This window comes from Blennius ocellaris, assembly GCF_963422515.1.
Source record: "Blennius ocellaris genome assembly, chromosome: 14".
NCBI classification, from domain to species: Eukaryota; Metazoa; Chordata; class Actinopteri; order Blenniiformes; family Blenniidae; genus Blennius; species Blennius ocellaris.
The window spans coordinates 13007915-13026857 of record NC_137663.1 but is presented as its reverse complement, the minus strand read 5'-3'; the positions used below and the strand labels follow the sequence as shown (position 1 = coordinate 13026857).

The following is an 18943-nucleotide window of genomic DNA, read 5'->3' as shown; positions in this document are numbered from 1 at the left end:
TGTATATTTGTAAATTGCCACAGAAAATGTTCAAACACGCAATATTTAAAACAGTATACAGCTAAGTGATTAATGTGAAATCACAGAAATCAGAAACATTCTGTGTCTCCATGATGGATGCCTACTGCCACATGTACAGCGAACTGACTCCACCTCTTCTTTGTAGGTCAAACGGCGACAGGGACTCACCGGTCAAAGGAGTGGAACTGCATGGGCAGCATGGGGTGGGTCTTCAGGGCAGGATCGGGGTGGTAGGGCGTGGGGCCAGACTCCGGGCCCAACTCTCCACCGTCAACGGGAGCCGCCACCAAGCTTTTTAGTATCTCCTACAGTTCAGGGAGAACAGCCAACACGATGACGACAGTGTCGGAAAAAAGCGGCAGGAGGTGTGAGGAGGATCATTAATCTGAAATTAGGTTTTTTTTATGGTAGTTTCTTCATCAAGCTATAACATATTATTTAATACAATATAGAGATACATAAGAAAAAATCTTGCATCATTATTTGAAAATGCTAATGCATTTCTTGAGACCGTTTGATTAGATTTAACATTTGAGATGCATTCAGAAAAGTATTTTTTCTAATGAGCAAATTTCCATGTATGTAAGCAGCAGGTCTGAAAGAGAAAGTCACAGGTTCACCTTGACATTGATGCCTTTGTTTGTTTGGCTGATGCTGGAAATGGAAGAAGGCGGAGCTTGGCTTGAGTTGGAGGTGGAGCTGGGGTTGTGGGGAGAGTCCAGAAGGCTCTCCTGTGACCTCCTCACGTCAGACGACAGACTGCACAATAGATCCATGCCTCCCCCGCCTCCACCTCCCCCTCCCCCTCCAATGTCTCTGTCTCTGTCTCTGTCTCTGTCCGTCTCTCTCCCCACCAGGCCGAGCCCGAGGCCCAGACCCATCTCCGAGCCGTTCAGCGATCCCGCCACGTGGCCCTCCTCTCCGATGCCGGAGTCTGTGTGGGGGAGGCCGGCTCGAGGGGAGTCATCCACAGGGGTGGGGGTCTGCTTGTCACGGTCGGAGAAGGCTGTGGATGGGTGCTCTGTAGGAACAAATAAAAAATGTCATGTGATTCTAAAAGCATCACCAGTGACATAATTGCACAGAGACAATGTCTTTGTGCAACCTGCTTGTCAGCTTATTGTCTGGATCTCACATTTATTTCTCTGCAATTCTCTCGTGCTTCGTTTTTTTTTACACTCTAAATAACACCCTTCTTTTTTTCCCCCCCCAGTCATTTTTCAGCCATTGATTTCATTTTCTTGAAAAAGGTATTGTTGGACTTGTTGTCTGTGCGCCGTATTCACAAAAGCAACGTTGCAATGATGAGTCATCTTCGGCTCACTCAGAATTACACCCAAACATTGAGGCTATTGCAGCAAAACACAGTCAAGCTTCACCTGTACTGGTTGGGGAGTTGATCTCGTGACGGATGCTCCTCCCTGATAGGCTGGTGGATCTGCCGATCTCTCGCTGTGGTTCCAGAATGTCCCGGTATTTAGATACCATGAGAACCGAGATAAAGTAAACAACTGCCAGCGCCAGAAACTGCGCCTGCTTACTGTCATCCTGCAGCAAAACAACATAAGCACACAAAATTATTATTTATTATTAAACTCAAGATATTTTCCCCTGTATTATTTACACTGCATACACTATAAATGTGCTCACACATACCACATCTCTGAAAACCACAGCCCGAAGACGGTTAATGTCTACATCCTGCAGGAGTCTGTCTGGATCCTGCTAAAAATGTGGCAGAAAGAATAACAAGCGTGTCGTATCATATATATGCACATTTCAGTGTCAGATTTCAAGAGTGGAAGGATGTGCTTTTGATCTGCGTGTTTCTGGTACCTTGCTGACGGTGGAGGCACTGTGGAGGCTGTCCTGTGACTTGCTGCTGGTGAGAGAGGACTTACAACTTCGATCTCTCTGTCTCTGCCGGCACTCCAAGCAGTTCCTCACCGCCACGCAGCAAACTGACGGAAACAAAAAGGTACAAGGAAAATATGTAAGTACAAGAAGTGAACTGAGGCTTCAACAAATCACTGCATTTTTGTCAGGGAAACCAACAAGTTTTTTTACTCATTTGGGCTGTTTAGCAATACTGACGTACGCAACAGTATATATTTTACTAGTAAAGACATTGACACGTGGTTATTAACCACACACAAAAAATCCAATATAAATAGCATACAAAGCTGTATTGCAATGCTTAGTATATTGGTTAATTAACTATATGAACTCAGTATGTGTACGAAGCATTAGAACACATTTAAAAAGGCACAATTATTGTATCCCTTGTTTTTATTGTTTTGGGTTTTTGTACAGGCCCAAGCTTTCAAAATGTGCTACTCACTTAAATGCACGGACATTAAAAGCAAGTTGTTTTATTTTAAATCTCTGAGTTTGAATGGTCATGGTATTTGTCATATTTTTGTGACAAAAACATGTATATGATTTAAAATAATTTATCAAACCATAGAAAAGTATATATATAAATATATATATATACATTTATAATATATAAATGTTCCAAATGAGGTTTTTGTCAGTGTGTGCAATACTTATCCTGTGGTATTTACTTCTCAGTCCTGATGTGTATCGTGTTATAGATTAAATATAGTGAAATGTCTTTCTGTACTTTTGAGCAGGTTTCAGTCTCCATAGGTTCTCTTACATATTTGAATGTAGAAATGAGAGATTGAGATAATGGACAGAAGTCAACAAATCATCCACATTGTTCATTCAGCAATCGGTATTGTAAACATATTTTGTATTAACGAATGACTCGTTATCAATCATATATTACCCATACTATCCAAACTAGCCTGCGTTACAATATATATATTGTTATTTATATTATGTTTTGTATAGACGTAGCAAGTACAGTGATATGATGGTAAGTATTCTCTCCTCACAGTAAGAATATGTCCTGTTACTCTTTATGTGTATGGGTTTTCTTCAGGTACTCTAGATTCTTTCCACAGCCCAAAAACAGACATTTAAGTAAATTAGTGATTCTGAATTACTGTAGGTGAAAATGTGTGTGTATGCAGTGTGATTGGCTGGCCACCTGGTGTTCTTTGCCATGTGGGATAGGCTCTAGTACCTTGCGAACTTCAGTTTGATCAACATGTATCGAAGATGGATGGACAGATTAGAGATACACACCCAGACGAAGGCATTGCCTCATGAGCCCTCCCGATGACATGTTCTTCTCCGCTTCGATCTCACTGAAGTTGAGCGAGCTGGCAAACACCAGCACGTCCACCATGGCCATGAGACGAGACAGGAACGTGACCGCAGTCTCTGAGGACATACCCTGTGTGGCCTCAATGTTCTCCAACTCCGTCTGACAAAGGGAGCAAACATACACAGAAGCTTGCCAGTTAACCAGTGATAATCCAGTATACACGCACACTGTAGTCAAGTCCGGTGGTGTCCTGTTATTGTTAAACGGTAGTGAAAAACCTTTTTAGAAATGGATGCATCCGGTTCTTACGTGAGCAAGGACCGCAACAGTCATGGCCAGTTTTATCAACAGACACAAAAAAAAAAAAAAAACCCTGAAGATCATGCTGGTTCAGTGAAAAACACTTGTATGATGAGCTCTGGCAACATGAGGTGTTCTACACAACGCAACAGGAAGAACAGCCCGATGACACACAGGTGATGGTAACGGTGGGATTGTGACAGTGGCAATATGACCTGTGAGCAGTTAATACTAGCTGTGTAGACATTAAAGCTAGCATTGAATACATTATAAGACAATCAGACTTCCTGTTAATTAAAAAAAAAAAGATTTATAGTCAAGCTACATTGAAAAAGAACATCTTCAGGCAGGGATAAGACCAAGTGCGTGGTTAGCGGTGTCTCTGCTTCAGTAAGCAGGATGTGCGAGGCTGCGGAGAGCCAACACAGTGCAAGCATCTGGAGGCTCATCAGAGCCAGTGAGCACAGACATTTGGGGAATTACAGACACACAAGGTGAGGACAGAAGGGCTCGGGTTGGTGCTCTTAGCTCTTCTGGTGATGATGAGAGTCTCAGGCTCTTTACGCACCTCTCCCCCCGCGCCTCCTCCCCCAGGAACAGGGGTCACCTCCTCTCCCTTTGACCCCCTCTGGGGTCCGGCTCCTCCTGCCTTCTTTAGTGTTGATACAAATGGGAAAGGCTTAGCAGATGCAACCCCCAAGGACGTTTGGAAAACTCTCATGCGTTTCTTTTTTTTTATTATTATTGTTTTTTTAATATATGATGTTTTCACCTCTAAATAAATACTTTTCTCACTCCTGTTCCTTCTCATTATTAACTCACCTTTTAGCTATTCATCACCCAGAGTGAGAATATTTTATGTTTAAGGGTTAAATCACGCTGAGGCAAAAAAAATCAAAGCATGTGCACAATAAATATAAACAATATATGGTGGAGTTGATTAGCAGCTGAGGTGCACAACAAAGAGAAACACTATGGATGTCAGACAGGCAGGGGTTAGTCAGTCACAATGGTAAATAAACCAGAGATAAGTATTAGTAAAATAGAAAAAGTAAGAAACTGCAACTTACAGTGTTGGCACTACTCTTAGAACTCTGTACATGCAAAACAGACAAAAAAGACAAGAAAATACACAAAATACATATAACACAGAGAGGAAAAGAAAGATTAAAATGTAGAGATGGCTGAAAGAAATAGATTACCAAACTATCAAATCAAAAGTTTAATTGATAGGAATAGAGGAAAGTTCAAAGAAAGGTAAAGAAATATACTGTTAGAAAGTCAAATATATGAAGATACTATTGAGAAGAAACCAGAAAATGTTTGTGAAAGTTTAATTAGTTTCTGCAGGTATAATTTCAACCTCGTATGGTTATTTTTTGACCTCATGTTATAAATGCTTTAGAGTTAGAAAATGTAATGGACACATAAAATGGTAATAAATCCCTGCTAAATCAGAAAGCTGCCTCGAGCATGGTGGAAACAGGTTTATGAAGATCCTTCAAAGTCCGCTTTAAAATCTGGGTGCCAGGTCTATGAGAGGCCTGCAGTTTCCCCTCCCACCACAGAGGGGCGGAGTAGAGCCACTTACAGAAGGGGAGGTGGCGGCAGACAGGAGAGGCAGGATGCCTCCACAGGCGATGATGATGTTGTCCACCATCTGAGAAATGAGGTGGATCGTGTTGTGGACGAAGATGATGTTCTCATTGCTGTTCACAAAATCCATCACTGACTTAGTTGAGTGGCTGAAAAGACAATTCCAATATTTAGATGACTGCGTGATGAATATCTTGGAAAAAAACATAATACTATTAAAAAAAAAAAAAAAAAAAATCGATTTGGTAAGAAATAGCAAAATAAGGCTTCACTCACCTCCTCCACACGTGCACGTCCGTCTCCAGGGCGAACAGCAGGTCAGTGAGCAGCCTCTGATGCATTGGAGACCACTTGAATTCTGGGATGCGGAACATGGTTGTGCGTGGGCCGGGGCTGAACTGACGCCGCTGCTCCTCCGTCATGGGCATGCCTCTGAAACCCAGATCGACGCGGAGGTCCCGCTCCAGTTGGGCTGCAGTGCGACCGTGAAGGGCCTTGCAAAAAGAGAGAAGGACAATCCAGTCAGCCATCAGAAGTCTCTCAGTACATCACTTTGTATTGGTCTGACATTAAACTTGGCACAGATGCAATTCTAAAATGTGATTTCTATTTGATAAATGATAACAGAAGAAAAGCACAGGGAAGTTTTTAGGCAGCATGCAGATAGAGGAGCTCTGCTCCTTCATGCTAATCACAACAGCACTCAACCACAGGTTAGAGGAGCAGGAATGTGACTGGCGGATCGACTGTTCAATTCCTAATATATAATGATTAATCTCAAATCTGTGATTTGAATTCATTTTCAAGCACAATATTAGGTGAAATTACAACCAGAGCAGGAATAAATATTGGTCTGGCGTTTCTTATGATTTTAAGAAACTTCACATTATTTTATCAAGTTTCATTTAATGCCTTTAAATGCAGATTATATAACCTTACAATATTTCTTATAAAAAGTCATGGATGATCAATAGTTTACTCTGAGTACAGTATGTACTCTCGCTTCATGGCGCCATTACTTTGCAATCAGAGTGACTGAGCAACTCAGTGTTGGTGTGAGCACAGCATGAGAGGCTTCCTCCTCAACAGCTGATCATTAATATAAACACACCTGAGTAGTTGCAGTAGTTTGGATCTTCTTTATGTCCTTGTCTTTGCCATCATCCGATCTCTCTGTGTCAGAGGTGGTGCTGGCTGTGTCCCCTCCCGTCTTAAGACCCGCAGCCTCTCCCTCTGTCCCGGCTGGCCCCTCCCCCTCGGGAAAATCAGGTCTCGAGGCTCCCTGGGCCTGAGCTTGGCTCTCGGCCTCAGCGATTGAGCTGATGTCAGCAAGCGGGCTCTGGATCTTGAAGAGGCCGTCCTCTGGGAGCTCTCCCGAAGTGTGACTCTGGGTTTGTGTTAAATCTGAGCCGCAGCTGGTCATGTGGGCCAGCAGGCTGAGGTCATCGCTGGCGCTGGTGGTTGAGTGAGGTGGGACCGGTCCAGATGGAGTGGACTGCTCTGGACTTGGCAATACAAGGGGGTCTGTGGATGCGAGAGCTGGGAGGAGCTTCTCATCAACCTGGGCGAGATGATGGATAATGAAAAACATTGAAAACATTAACACACACAAAGCAATCTGCAGCGACAGCCTAGTTTTTAATCAGGTAGATAACAAGGGCAAGGACAGGAAACAGCAGGGCTGTAATGGTGATTGATGGTGAGACTAGTTCCTTGGTCAACAGGAGAAGATATGGCTTCACTTAATCAGTGACTTTGATATCTTACCTTGCTGAAGAGGAATCCATTGTTGCTTGGGACGCTGTCTTTTTCATCAGCTAATGTGATGAGTGGACCCATGTTTCCATCATCCTCCAGACTGACTCCCGAGAGCCCCAGGTTTGAACCAATTCCTACTCCTGAGCCTGTTGTGTCCTCTTTGGGCGCTAGATTCCCATTCAAGTTCTGAACCACAGAGCAATACGCACTGTCCAGGAGAGAGTCCACCTCCACCAGAGGTCCGTTCTCCATCCCTCCGCCATTTCCTCCGCCTACACCCCCACTAAGGCCTTCTGGAGACAGATCCAGGTCGTCCAGCTTCACCTCTGTGGCTTCTACTTTTTCTGCTTTAATGTCTACCAGGAGATCGTGGACCTCCACCCTCACCCCGGGGCCAGCGTTCTGCTCCCCCGGTGTCAGAGCTTCTCCATTCGGTCGCTTCACAGCCCCCTCTGCGAGCAGGTTACGTGAATCTCCACCCGCCCCCTCGCTGTACTCGGCCTCGCTCTCAGGTGTCTGTGTCTGGGAGTTGTCATCAATCTCCAGGTTTCCATTGACGACCGGGGCGGGAGCGGCAGACAGGCCAGAGATGGTGGACACGGAGCCTTTCTTTCCTTTCTTCATGTTTTCTTCCTCCTGACGCTGGTATTCTTCATACATCTTAGCCAAATACTCCTTATGGGCTTCATACGTCACCTGTGACAGATGGTGGAAACGTACTTGGTAATGTGATCAGAAAATAACAGAAGTTAACCGTTATATCAATAACCAACAGGTAGTCTAAGGGGGCCTCATATATCATCTATAGCAGGGAATGGATGAATAAAACTGGGACACCAGCCTCTCCAGGCCATTGGTCTATTATCTCTAATGTCCCATCACTATTACAGTTTATGTTACAACACTGAACAGCGATAAAAGATGTGATCACTTATTAAAAATAGTATCTCCTGAATCATTTTCATGAGTGCAGATCATCTCACTAGTAATTACTTTTGCAGTGATTAATGATGTTTTTGGTCACTTTTAGATGCGTGCGATACGTCAGAGCTTCTTAAAACAATATGATGAAAACTTGTTTTTATGAAATAACTCACCTTGGAGTGTGCGATGGACAGAGTATCGACCCAGACCCTCCAGCCTCCCCATTCATATTTGATAGCGTGGTAGAGAAGAATCCGAAAAATGTTGTATACCATCTCGGTTATTTTCTGTTCTTCGGGGTTCTTGGGATTGATGTATCCGAGGGAAAACATCCAGTCCTGCCATACAGAGCACTGCAGCAAGCAGCTGGTACACAATAAAGCATGTGAGTTAGGCAAAAGGATGAGCTTTAACAAAAAAAAAAAAAGAAAAGCGAATAACTGTAAGAAGCAAATTTCATGGTGTCGAATAAATGCTGGTGTGTTTTTACCGTCGGTTTTCACGGCTGTTACTGAAGAGCTTGATCATGTCAGAGAGGAAGAGTCGCCTGACTTCCATCAGCTCAGCACTGGGACTAGAGTTTTTCAGCAGAGTGGCCACTACTTTTAGAATCACTGGGGTAAATAAGGTAATGGGGACAGAGGCACAAGATGAGAGACGAGGTGAGGCGAATGCATAAAACAGCATTTTTGAATAAGACAAGAGAGTGTGAAGCAGATCAATAAGTGAAAGATGGCAGCAGTGGTGGCAGAGATAGCATTTCAATTCAGGCTTTGTTGTTTGTTTACTCTCATTTTTAAAAAAAAGAAAGAAAAAAAAACAACACTGTGTTATTGGCAGACCAAATAGCACACAGAGATAGAAAGTGTTTCTGTGCTCACTGGGATTCTGGATCTTGATAGTGGAATCCGGCTCAGGGTGGGGTTTGTGAACCACCTGCGTGCAGACCTGCTCCGTCAAAATCTGCATGGACAGAGGGGAAACAGGCGTCATTGGAAAACACCAATTATTCAAAAGCAGAAAGTCAGTGCGGGCAAGCGGGTTCTTACCTCGTACAGAGTGTTGTAGGTGGTGATGGAGACGGTGTTGGTGTGCATCATCAGCCGTTCTCCCAGCAGTGTGAACAGACTGTGCGTGTGCATAATCTCAACCTTCCTCCTGCGGGGGGGGGACATGCAGGTTCACAGCAGATTTACAACAGTCAAAAGTGACATTGATTGTCACTGACCAGATGACAATTTGATATTGGCATGTGGCACCATGTGGCCCTGTCACTCATGATGGAGCCAAAGAGGATAAGAAGTGAATACCAACAAGGGAAATTAAGAGGTGGTATTAAAGCAATGACAACACTGCAGGGGGCTGCATTTTCATGGAACTTTAATTACTGACCTTGCTGCTAAGTGAAAATTGGGTTTTAAAGAGGCTTTTAACCTGATAGCCTTGAAACTCAGGGTTGCGCAACTTCAGTATAAGTTTAAAAAGGGGAGAAATTAATGCTGCTTCAAGCGTTTGTACAATCTTGAATAAATAGCCTCTAATATTCAATCATGGACAGATGTTCCCCTGAAAGCTAGAATACATTTAGCCTCCATTATGGTAATTTACATGAGTTTCTAAATGTAATTTTTTTTTTTTTTTTTAAACGAGAAATGTTTTTTGACCATGATGACTTGTTAAACTTCTAAACTTATTCACACTACACCATGACAAGTTAATAAGTCCTGAAATGATCAACTGTTACCCACTGATGGATGAGAACATGATGCTTGGCAGGCTGCTGTGACAGGTGTTAAAGCTTTACATTATCATGTGGTCTAAAGGGAAACAAAGGTCATCTGTCATTTATGAATAGCTGTAATCTGACTTTTATCTAATGGACTGGTGTTAATCACAGTCCACAAGATGCAGCTCATTTTCCTCGTGCCATCAATTTCATTACAACAAATCATTTGTTGTCAAGCAGATGCACGAACCCGGGAGGCCGTTTCACTTTGCTTTCAGTTCAAAGTGAGTGAGAAGAGTTGACATTAATGTATAGATGCATATATTGTGACATCAGTAGAAACTGCGATCCTTACTAATTGGCTCACACAACATGAGGTCATGCAGGTTTTACACTAATTCTTTGAAGCTGATCTTCATATAGGAAGTACTCTTATATAAAATATTTCCATGACAACTACCTTGTAAAACCCAGTGAAGACTTTTATGTTGTATTTAACTTGTGTGACCAACTAACTGCCTCTGTTCAATAGAACAGATTACATGTATTGAAAATGTATTCATAAGAAAATCATTTTAGCTGTACTGGGCTAGCTTTTTGGTTCAATATTAAATGTCTGAGCTTTAAAAGGCCATGTGAAGAAAAGAGGTGGCCCTACAGGATGTTGGGTTTGAGCAGATGTGAGTATGATGTGTGTGTGTGTGTGTGTGGGGGGGGGGCGTGAGACGGAGCGGGGCTCAGGTGCAGCGTGGCAGCCTGCACTCCGTCCTCGTGCAGGGAGAGTCGTACATGTCGCATGGGGATGAATAAATCCCCCAGCATTCATTGCTGCTCATCAAGGTTCCACCTCCCCACCAGTGCACGCTGTCAAAATGATTATTCCGCCTGGACGTGATGATGGGGACATTATCCTCACATACACACAAACAAACAGTCCTTCTGAGGCTCGCTGGAGACGACTCCGCTGTCGTTTTCTTAGCTTTTACAGCGGCATGTGCCCTCACAGTCAGGTGTACAGTTGGTGCCTCTCAATCTCCCCGCTGTGAAGCAGCACTTGTGTTTTGGCATGACAGATCTAAAGATGTGCTCTTCTAGGAATATTCTAGGTGCTTCATCATTTCACTGATTCATCATATGCTGAATACGACATCAGGGAGGGAAGCGAGAGAGGCAGAGAGAGATAAAGGGAGGTACTCACTTGTGACCGAGGTGCTTCAGAAAGTAGCCAAGGACTTTGAGGGCCTGGACACGAATGCTCTCACTCTTGGAGGCCAGGAGTTTGCAGATAACTCTGTGACATGTCAAACACACAGCCGCATTGATCAGTTGCCTCAGGTCTAAGGATACGGCAGGTCTTTACTCCTATTCCTGGAATAGGAGTAAAGACCTGCTGCCTGATACTCAGCAGACATCCTCAAAGTTACAGTAAACAACACGTGCACTGACTGGAGCCTTTTCTGCAAGAGAGTGCACACAGAGGGCATGGAAATAAAAATATAAAGAATAAACGGAAGAACAAAATGCAGTTTGCAACTCGCTGTCTCACAACAGAAAAGTTGCCATGGTAACTAAAAGACATCAAGGTGTAGTTGTGCTTTAGGGGAATTACCAACACAGTCAGAGGTCGTATTTTCTAAAATCATATTGCTTGGTACAAGCTACCCTTTTAGGATTCTCCCCCATTCGTGTTACAGCTTGAAAATTATTCATTGCTGTGAAGAAACTGCAGAAGAATTCCTTTTGGTCATTTAGGAAACAAATAATACAGGGATAGAAGGTTTGCACAAATAAATCTTTTTTTATGTATATTTATTTAGTTCAATTTGTTATACTATACTGAATACATATTACCAATAGATAATGAGTTTAATTCAAATGTTTTGTGCATATCTTCAGCTCTGATTCCATGTTTACACGTGAACATGCAAATCACCTGATGCCATTTCTCTGGTCAAACGCAGGGATCATGGATGCAGGGTGTTCAGACATCAGAGCCACCAGCAGCTGCAGCACATCGTGAATATTCTCATCCTGCAAAGAAAAGAGGAGTGGGAAGAACAGGTGAGGAGGAGGAGGGGGACGCCCAGAATCACACAGGGTTAAGAGGACAAAGAGGTAGTTGTAGGGGTGGACATTGTTGTAGAGCAAGGGGGGTAGCTGCAGACCAGATGGTATTTCAGAGCAAGAATAGATATAATTGTTACAGAACAGTACATTCTGTTCAGTCCATTGTTGCGCCATTTTTCATGCTGTCACAGCACCAAAGCTGACTCACACTCTCGCTCGTTTAAGTGGACCATAACTCCAACCCACAAATTATAATGCACATTTTTCCACCCGCTCCTCTCGAACACTCTCGCCATCTCGCTGTCACAATTTCTTGCCCCTCGCCGACAGTCTATTCTCTGAGAGATGTTAGCGTTTACCTCGTGCATGGTCAAAAGATAGTTGAGAATGCTCTGCAGCTCATCCTCCTTCACACCCCGGTCCTGTGGGAAAAGGAACAACATTCATGATCCTCTGTTGTTTTTGCTTTTTTATTAACCTCAGATGACTTCATTAATTCCCTTCTTGGTTAATGCGGTTCTACTGTGAAGCAGAAACAACCTCAAGCACATAAGCATGCACGAATCAATACAAGTGCTCCAAAACACAAAAGCAACACTGAGGCTGCTGATCTATAATGGCATTCTACGCACACGCACACGCACACACACACACACACACACACACACACACACACACACACACACACACACACACACACACACACACACACACACACACACACACACACACACACACACACACACACACACACACACGCGCGCGCAAAACACACATATTTTAGATTAAGCCAGCAGCCCCAAGGAGGAAAAAACATCTGAGAAGATAACAGGAAAAAAAAGTGATTTTTTTGCAGCTTAAACTATGTGATGACGATAATGATAATCAGTTCTTCTTGCCGTACCTTCAGTATGAGCTGTTTGAGGAAGAGAAGCATGAAGGCTCTGAGTGAGATGATCTCCTTTTGGGATGGCCGCGGTCCATCTGAACAAAGACACACAAAGCAGAAAAAATTCACTGTAGAAAAAAAAAAAAAAACAATTTCTACACCCGATAACGATCAGCTAAATAAGTCTGCGGCTCAGCTTGAGTGAGCCCGGCTATTTACTGACACTTGGTTTTATGAGGCTTCCTGGAGAGCGGAGTAAAACATGTTACCACACACACTCCGACACTCCGTGAACTGTAAATCACTGTCATTACCTTCAGTGGTGATGTGCCAATGTGGATATGTTATAGTTGAACTCACATTACGTACTACGGCAAAGACGCAGTCATTTAGAAAAATGTGATTGATGGTCCACATGATCCAAACCAAACAACCACTGTAATCCACCCAATCTACTCCAACGCTCTGGCACTCCATCAGTTGTTTGCTGTGGTGGTCGGCAAAGAAATAATCGAGCTAAAATCACAAAAGCAGCTGACTCATTACACAAATCATTTCTCATGTGGGTCTCAAAATCTTGTGTGTTCTTTGAAACAGTCAGCTTAATTTTGGAGCCCTTCTGACTTTCATTACACTGAAACACATTTTTCCGACACACATTTCAACTAATGTACTTGTTGGGTTTTGTATTGAGCCACATTTTGCTTCATCAGGGGGCTACACGAGAGCACTTTGAAAATGCTTAGGACGTAAAAGTGACAAGTCAGATGTTGGCAATGTGTTTTCATTGATGTAAATGTATTTCATTTATTTCTGAGGTGTTTAATGTGAACGTCAGATACACTGGAAGCATACTGCCTGTGATGAATCGGCTCAAAACAGCTGCCAAATACCCCGGCTAGTGGAAAGTGGAGCCAAATGGTCGAAAAGATGCATTGATTCAGATTAAAACCAAAGTGAAATAAGATCCAGTCTTTAAAAAAACAAGGACATTTTTCCTCTAATGGCACCACTGCAGCCAGATTTATTTACACTTTTTCCTTCTCTGCTTTTCTCTTCATTCGCTAACTTACTCCGCTACTAGTATCATTAACCACTGCTCACAAGCAACACAATAAACCTGCGTCTCCCTCATCATTCCCAACAGAGGCCCGTTCGCTTTATAAGGAACAATAAACACTTATGATTGCCGTCTTGTGTGCATTTGCGGCTGCACAGTTTGCTGGGTCAGGGCGCTTCACATCCTCTTTATTCTATGTATGCTACAGAAGGGAGAGTAATGCAATTGCAAGCAGCGTTTATTGTACGCTAAATAAAATGCACTCTCTCCTCTCCTTTTAACCAATATTTGACCCACTGCTGCTTAGAAAGAAAGCCAAGGGAAACAAACGGCCACGAACGTGAAAGGAAGAATATATGAGGCTTGTACCTCGAGTTCTTTGTCACGCTCTGCCGCCCTTGAATCATACCTGGTGTGTGTGTGTGTGTGTGTGTGTGTGTGTGTGTGTGTGTGTGTGTGTGTGTGTGTGTGTGTGTGTGTGTGTGTGTGTGTGTGTGTGTGTGTGTGTGTGTGTGTGTGTGTGTGTGTGTGTGTGTTCACCTGCTCCTCACAAAGCCAAAAACATGACACTGAAGCCAACCGCTGTGATCCATCATCCTTATCTGTCAAGCTGGTACATGTTGCTTGGATGGCGACACTGACCATCCATCAAGGTTAGGTAGCAGCTCTGCAGTCGGTGAATACGTGCGAGTATAACCCCCCCCCGCCCCCCCTCCGTTAGCGGAGGACATGGATGAAGGTTATAGTCATCCACACTGTCACCAAACTCCAGCTCTAATTATCGACTTCTGCACAGGAAAATGAATTGTCATCCACTCGGGCTTCTTGTCTGACTCAGCAGTTTCATCAAGTTGTTGTGATAAATAGGAGATTTTTTTTTTTTTCCCCTTCAGCACACTTTTTTTTCGGAAAGAAACTTTGCGGTCTGTTTGACAGTGTATGTACATGAATGTGATTGATTCATGGGATCCTTTAAAGTACATATTGTATATGGTGGTTTATTGCACTTTTCTTAATTTTAGACTCTCTCACTAATGGAAATGTAAGATTTAAGACCAGTTAAAACCTGTAATATTGAGGGACATATTTCATTACTTTTAGGATATATTAATTTCCCTAAAAGCAAATATTAATAATATTGGAGTCTCCACTGTTTCTGACTTCATTTCATTAGCTTCTGCTGTTTGGACTGTGTTTAGACCAGGCTATAAATGTTTTTTGCTATGTTTATACTAGTTTATGGCTCATTTTTAAGTCGAAGGGACTTGTTTATAACTTGCTTTTGGTTATTTTGAACTATGATGAGACTAGTTTCTAACTCGTACCTATGGTTAGTATTTTTGTGTGGTTTTTGAGCTCATTTCTGACTGTTTAATGGTTTGAGAATGGGCCTGTAATGAAATATAAAATCTTGAAGCCGTTTGAATTTCTGACAAGTTCAGTTCATTCAGTGTGAGAAACAAAGTTAAGGCTCTCCATACCATAAAAATAAATGGAGCCCTTGTGTTATTAATTTGTTTCATTCACTTTTTTCACTCAAAAGCAAACAGTCAATTATTATTTTCATTATATTATAATTCAACTCCAGAGTTCAAAAGCAATGTAAGCGAAAAAGACCTGAGGTGTTTTTGTTGGGTACAATAAAGTCTGCTTCTTTTTTTTTTTTTTTGTGGCATTCAAGGCAATTCAGGCAACACAAAAAATGGAGTTATATGTTAATATGAAGAAAACTCAAAAAGGAATTATGTATTTATAACAATATTCAAAGCAGACACAGCCTAAGAAAACACTATTACAAAAAAAAACAATATCGCTACGACTTGGATTCGACTGCATTGCTTCGGAGTGACACACAGTGGAATGCATTTTTATCCGCAAAGCCCGTGGTGTGATCAAAATATCCTCCCATTACTATGTAAATGAGTGCATATCACACCCATGCAGTACAGTGGGGGGCACACATGAGCAGACTTTCAAAACACGAGAAGCGTCTTTCAGCTTTGAACGGCAGTTAGCATGCGTCTGTGGCTAATTGCTACTGTACTGTTATCAGTGGCTCTTTGTAGGGCTGAAGTCCCAGCAGTCAAACGGCAATATCGCCAAACAGAGAAGCCAGACAGCCACTTGATTAGAAATTCAAAAAGCTCCCTTTGGATGTGCCAATCAAAATGTGTCTGTTACCATGGCAACGCATGATGCGCACTCATAGTCAGCAAAGGGTCCCGGGCAGAAGAAGAGGTTGATTAAAGTGAAAGGCCTGCACCGACCTTCTGGCGCGCCGCTGCGAGGCAACAGTGGCAGCGTTAACACGGCTCTCTGTTCTGCCACAAAGGCTTTAGAAGTGTGAAATCTGCTTTGGCACAGCATTGTGACTAGAATACGATGTGCTTAATAATTTCAACTCATTTTCAGATAGGGAAAAATCTTTTTTTTTTTTTTTTTTTTTACATTGTTTCCAAACATGCTTTATTCACAGCAAGCCTGAAAATACCTGCTTACATTTCAGTGAATATAAAAGCTTTTCTAATGAGCTTTGAACACAAAGAAAAAAGAAAAGCCTATTTAGAGGTAAAAATAAAAGTTCTCTTCTTTCATAATGCAGAGCTGCTCGCATTTTCCATATGAGGACCCAGATGATGGGCAAAAAGGGAAAATACAATAATCCATAATCCATATAAATATTTGCATGCACATAATAGTGTTGCACTAAAACTGTTGTCACATATGAGGGCTTGTTTTTGTTATGGAGACAAAATGCAAGTCCAATGAAAAAAAAAAAATTACAATTTTAGATGAAAACTTCTTTTAGTGTTCACCAGTGAACAAACCCATTTCACTTCAGGAACCACCTACAGACCCATTTGATGTCAAATGGGTCATAAAGCAACCTATAAATGCTGACGCAAAAGTAATGTCACCGTGCAACCGGCTGTAGACAGTCTGTGAATGGCTGGTACTTGTATGGAAATATTGCTATTGGAGGCTTTTTGTTTTTGTAATTTTCGCAAATTGCAAAGTCACCATGTGGGCCAGACTGCACAGTCCATCAGGCCATTGTTGGCCTGCGGGGCCGCACGTTTGGCAGCCACGCATTAAAGACAAATATACACAATGTGTGTATATACTTGTTGGAAGCGAGGAGGCATGCCTGTGCAACTTTTTCTTCGAATGGTTCCAGTGAACTGACGACACCCTTCTATAAATGTTTCATTGAAGCAGTTTGAACTTTTCTCATCATTGCCTCATACAGAAACTGAACTCTGCAGAACAAAAACAGACTGAGCGGTCTGGTGAAGATCGTCAGTAAGTCCACAGCAATAAATCAAGTTTATTTTACTGTTCTGAACAAAGAGAGTTGATGATACTCTGAGGAGCCTCAGGTTTTCTTATTGATATTGCCATGTTGTTCATTCCTCTTAGCTATGTTGCGTCGTTGGAAACAGTACATTTTAATAGTAATCCTATGTGTTTAATAAAACACAATCTGTTTTGTTTCTAATTTAATTGGCTTTCAGAAACTTGCACCATTAGATTGTTTGTTTTTTTCTGGTTTAAGTAAATATTGCATATTTTCTGATTTCTTAATATTTCCATGGCCCTGATAAATGAGCATCTACATTTCAGCCAAAGCTGTAATGATTTGCTCTGGTTTTGAATAAGGTGGTATGCAAATGTGTCCAGCCTTAAAAGAGTAAGTTTGCTGTAAATTTCCTTTAATATTAGACGTAGGCTGGACAATAAGTTTGCAGCTACAGGAAATGATCTACATTAAGATCTATTAAAGTAGCTACTCTAATGTACACATTAATCAGTATAGAACACAACACATTTGACACAGGTCTCATTTGATTTATATAAATAGAGGTAATGCAGAGGTGAGATTGAATGAGACTAAATGTGGTGTTTTCAGAAATGTGATCTTATTTTGCAGTGTGCATGTACAACATGCAATCTGTGGAGTGCAGCACTGTGGTTTGATCCAAAAAGGCCTTACAGGCTGAATTTGGGGGGATTTGAGCTCTCCTTTTCAACAAAAAAAAAAAATGTTTAGGAAAAGGAAATATTACTGTACATTACACCAAAACACTGGGTTTAAACAACATTTCACACACTTTGCCAGCATGAAAGGTTAGACTTATGTAGCACGTTTCCCCCACCTGAGCAGCACTGAAAGCGATTCCCACAGTTAATCACAATCGCCCATGAACACACACTTACACACCAAGGCACTCAGTCCATCACTGGGATCAATTTGAGGTTCAGTGTCTTGCTCAAGGGAGCGGGGTGGGGGGAAAGGCAATTCAACTGGCAACCTTCCCATTAATAGACAACCACTTTACCAACTGAGCCACAGCTGCACCACTTAACCTCCGATATAGAAAGTGACTGCAGAACTGGAGTCCGACTGAACAGGATTGAAGCTTTCATCGTGTGTGTAACAGTGATCATTCTTGTGTAATTGAAGCAATATTGAAGATTTAAAACAACATTGTGTTGTTAGTGTATGCCTTTAACACCCTCTACATCTCTAAACTGCAGTTAAGTTACTTTCTTATTAAAAAACAAACAAACAAACATGAAAAAACAAAGGCACTTTCAAATAAAAACTAATAATTAAACAAATGTAAAATAAATAAACTGGTGTTTCATTTGCACCTCCCTGTTTTTTGTGATGGGACAGCCTCCAGACACATCCTTATTCAGAATAATGCATAAAGATTTATTGAAGATAAACGGACAGGGAAAACTGAGGGATGGCTGAATAATGTAGATAAATATTTGATGCGCGTCACAAACTGACATTATATCAACAAGATAAATGCCTTATTAGAACTTGGCGACTGAGTACTGTGACACTGTCAGTACTGGAAAACAGACAGAGAGAAAAATCGAGTGTAAAGAGAAAGGGCCAGAAATATAGAGACGCAATGAAACTCAATAAAGATGTGTACAGATACACGTGTGAACATACCGAGACCTTTGGGGGTGATCCCGCTGCACTCTAAGGGGTTGATGGCCCAGTAGTAGTACTTCAGCGTGTGCATCAGCTGCAGGACAGTGCCGACGCGGCGGATGGTGGTGTAGATGGTGGCGGTGCCAATGAATTCAGATGACAGGTATGTGTAGAGGGAAAGCTGAACCTGTGACACAAACAAAAATAATTTACTCATACAGAATTCATACAGTCGTTGACAAACACGAATTGTCTGGGAAGAAGGGAAAAGCGTCGGTGTGGTTTTATGGCGTTCAAACCACAAACACTTCTAATTGTGCCGAGACGGCCCCGGGAGAGCCGTGCGGAGAGATCCCTCCTGTCAACAGCACCAGTGTTTTCTGCTTTGTGTTATTTTGGATGTTTCTGCGCCTGAAGCCATCGTGCCTCGTCTGAGGAGCTCCTTACGGGTGCTGACATTTAGGACAGCG

The 18943-nt window shown here is 42.3% G+C and overlaps 1 protein-coding gene across 3 annotated transcripts in view; it reads right to left on the bottom strand.

Annotated features, from left to right (window-relative positions):
• nbeaa (neurobeachin a) overlaps positions 1–18943 on the bottom strand; it is a gene marked incomplete at both ends in the record, with an annotated part of 86916 nt that overhangs the window by 17363 nt on the left and 50610 nt on the right. For all 3 annotated transcript variants that reach the window (XM_080509256.1, XM_080509257.1, XM_080509258.1), the window contains 21 exons: positions 190–326; positions 642–1042; positions 1401–1569; positions 1678–1746; positions 1858–1982; positions 3178–3358; positions 4068–4151; positions 4570–4593; positions 5091–5244; positions 5372–5589; positions 6207–6656; positions 6863–7549; positions 7951–8143; positions 8268–8391; positions 8659–8740; positions 8827–8935; positions 10702–10794; positions 11437–11534; positions 11930–11992; positions 12475–12554; positions 18492–18660. In XM_080509256.1, coding sequence (XP_080365382.1) covers positions 190–326; positions 642–1042; positions 1401–1569; positions 1678–1746; positions 1858–1982; positions 3178–3358; positions 4068–4151; positions 4570–4593; positions 5091–5244; positions 5372–5589; positions 6207–6656; positions 6863–7549; positions 7951–8143; positions 8268–8391; positions 8659–8740; positions 8827–8935; positions 10702–10794; positions 11437–11534; positions 11930–11992; positions 12475–12554; positions 18492–18660 — 3710 coding nt within the window. The remainder of the gene's footprint in view (positions 1–189; positions 327–641; positions 1043–1400; positions 1570–1677; positions 1747–1857; positions 1983–3177; positions 3359–4067; positions 4152–4569; positions 4594–5090; positions 5245–5371; positions 5590–6206; positions 6657–6862; positions 7550–7950; positions 8144–8267; positions 8392–8658; positions 8741–8826; positions 8936–10701; positions 10795–11436; positions 11535–11929; positions 11993–12474; positions 12555–18491; positions 18661–18943) is intronic.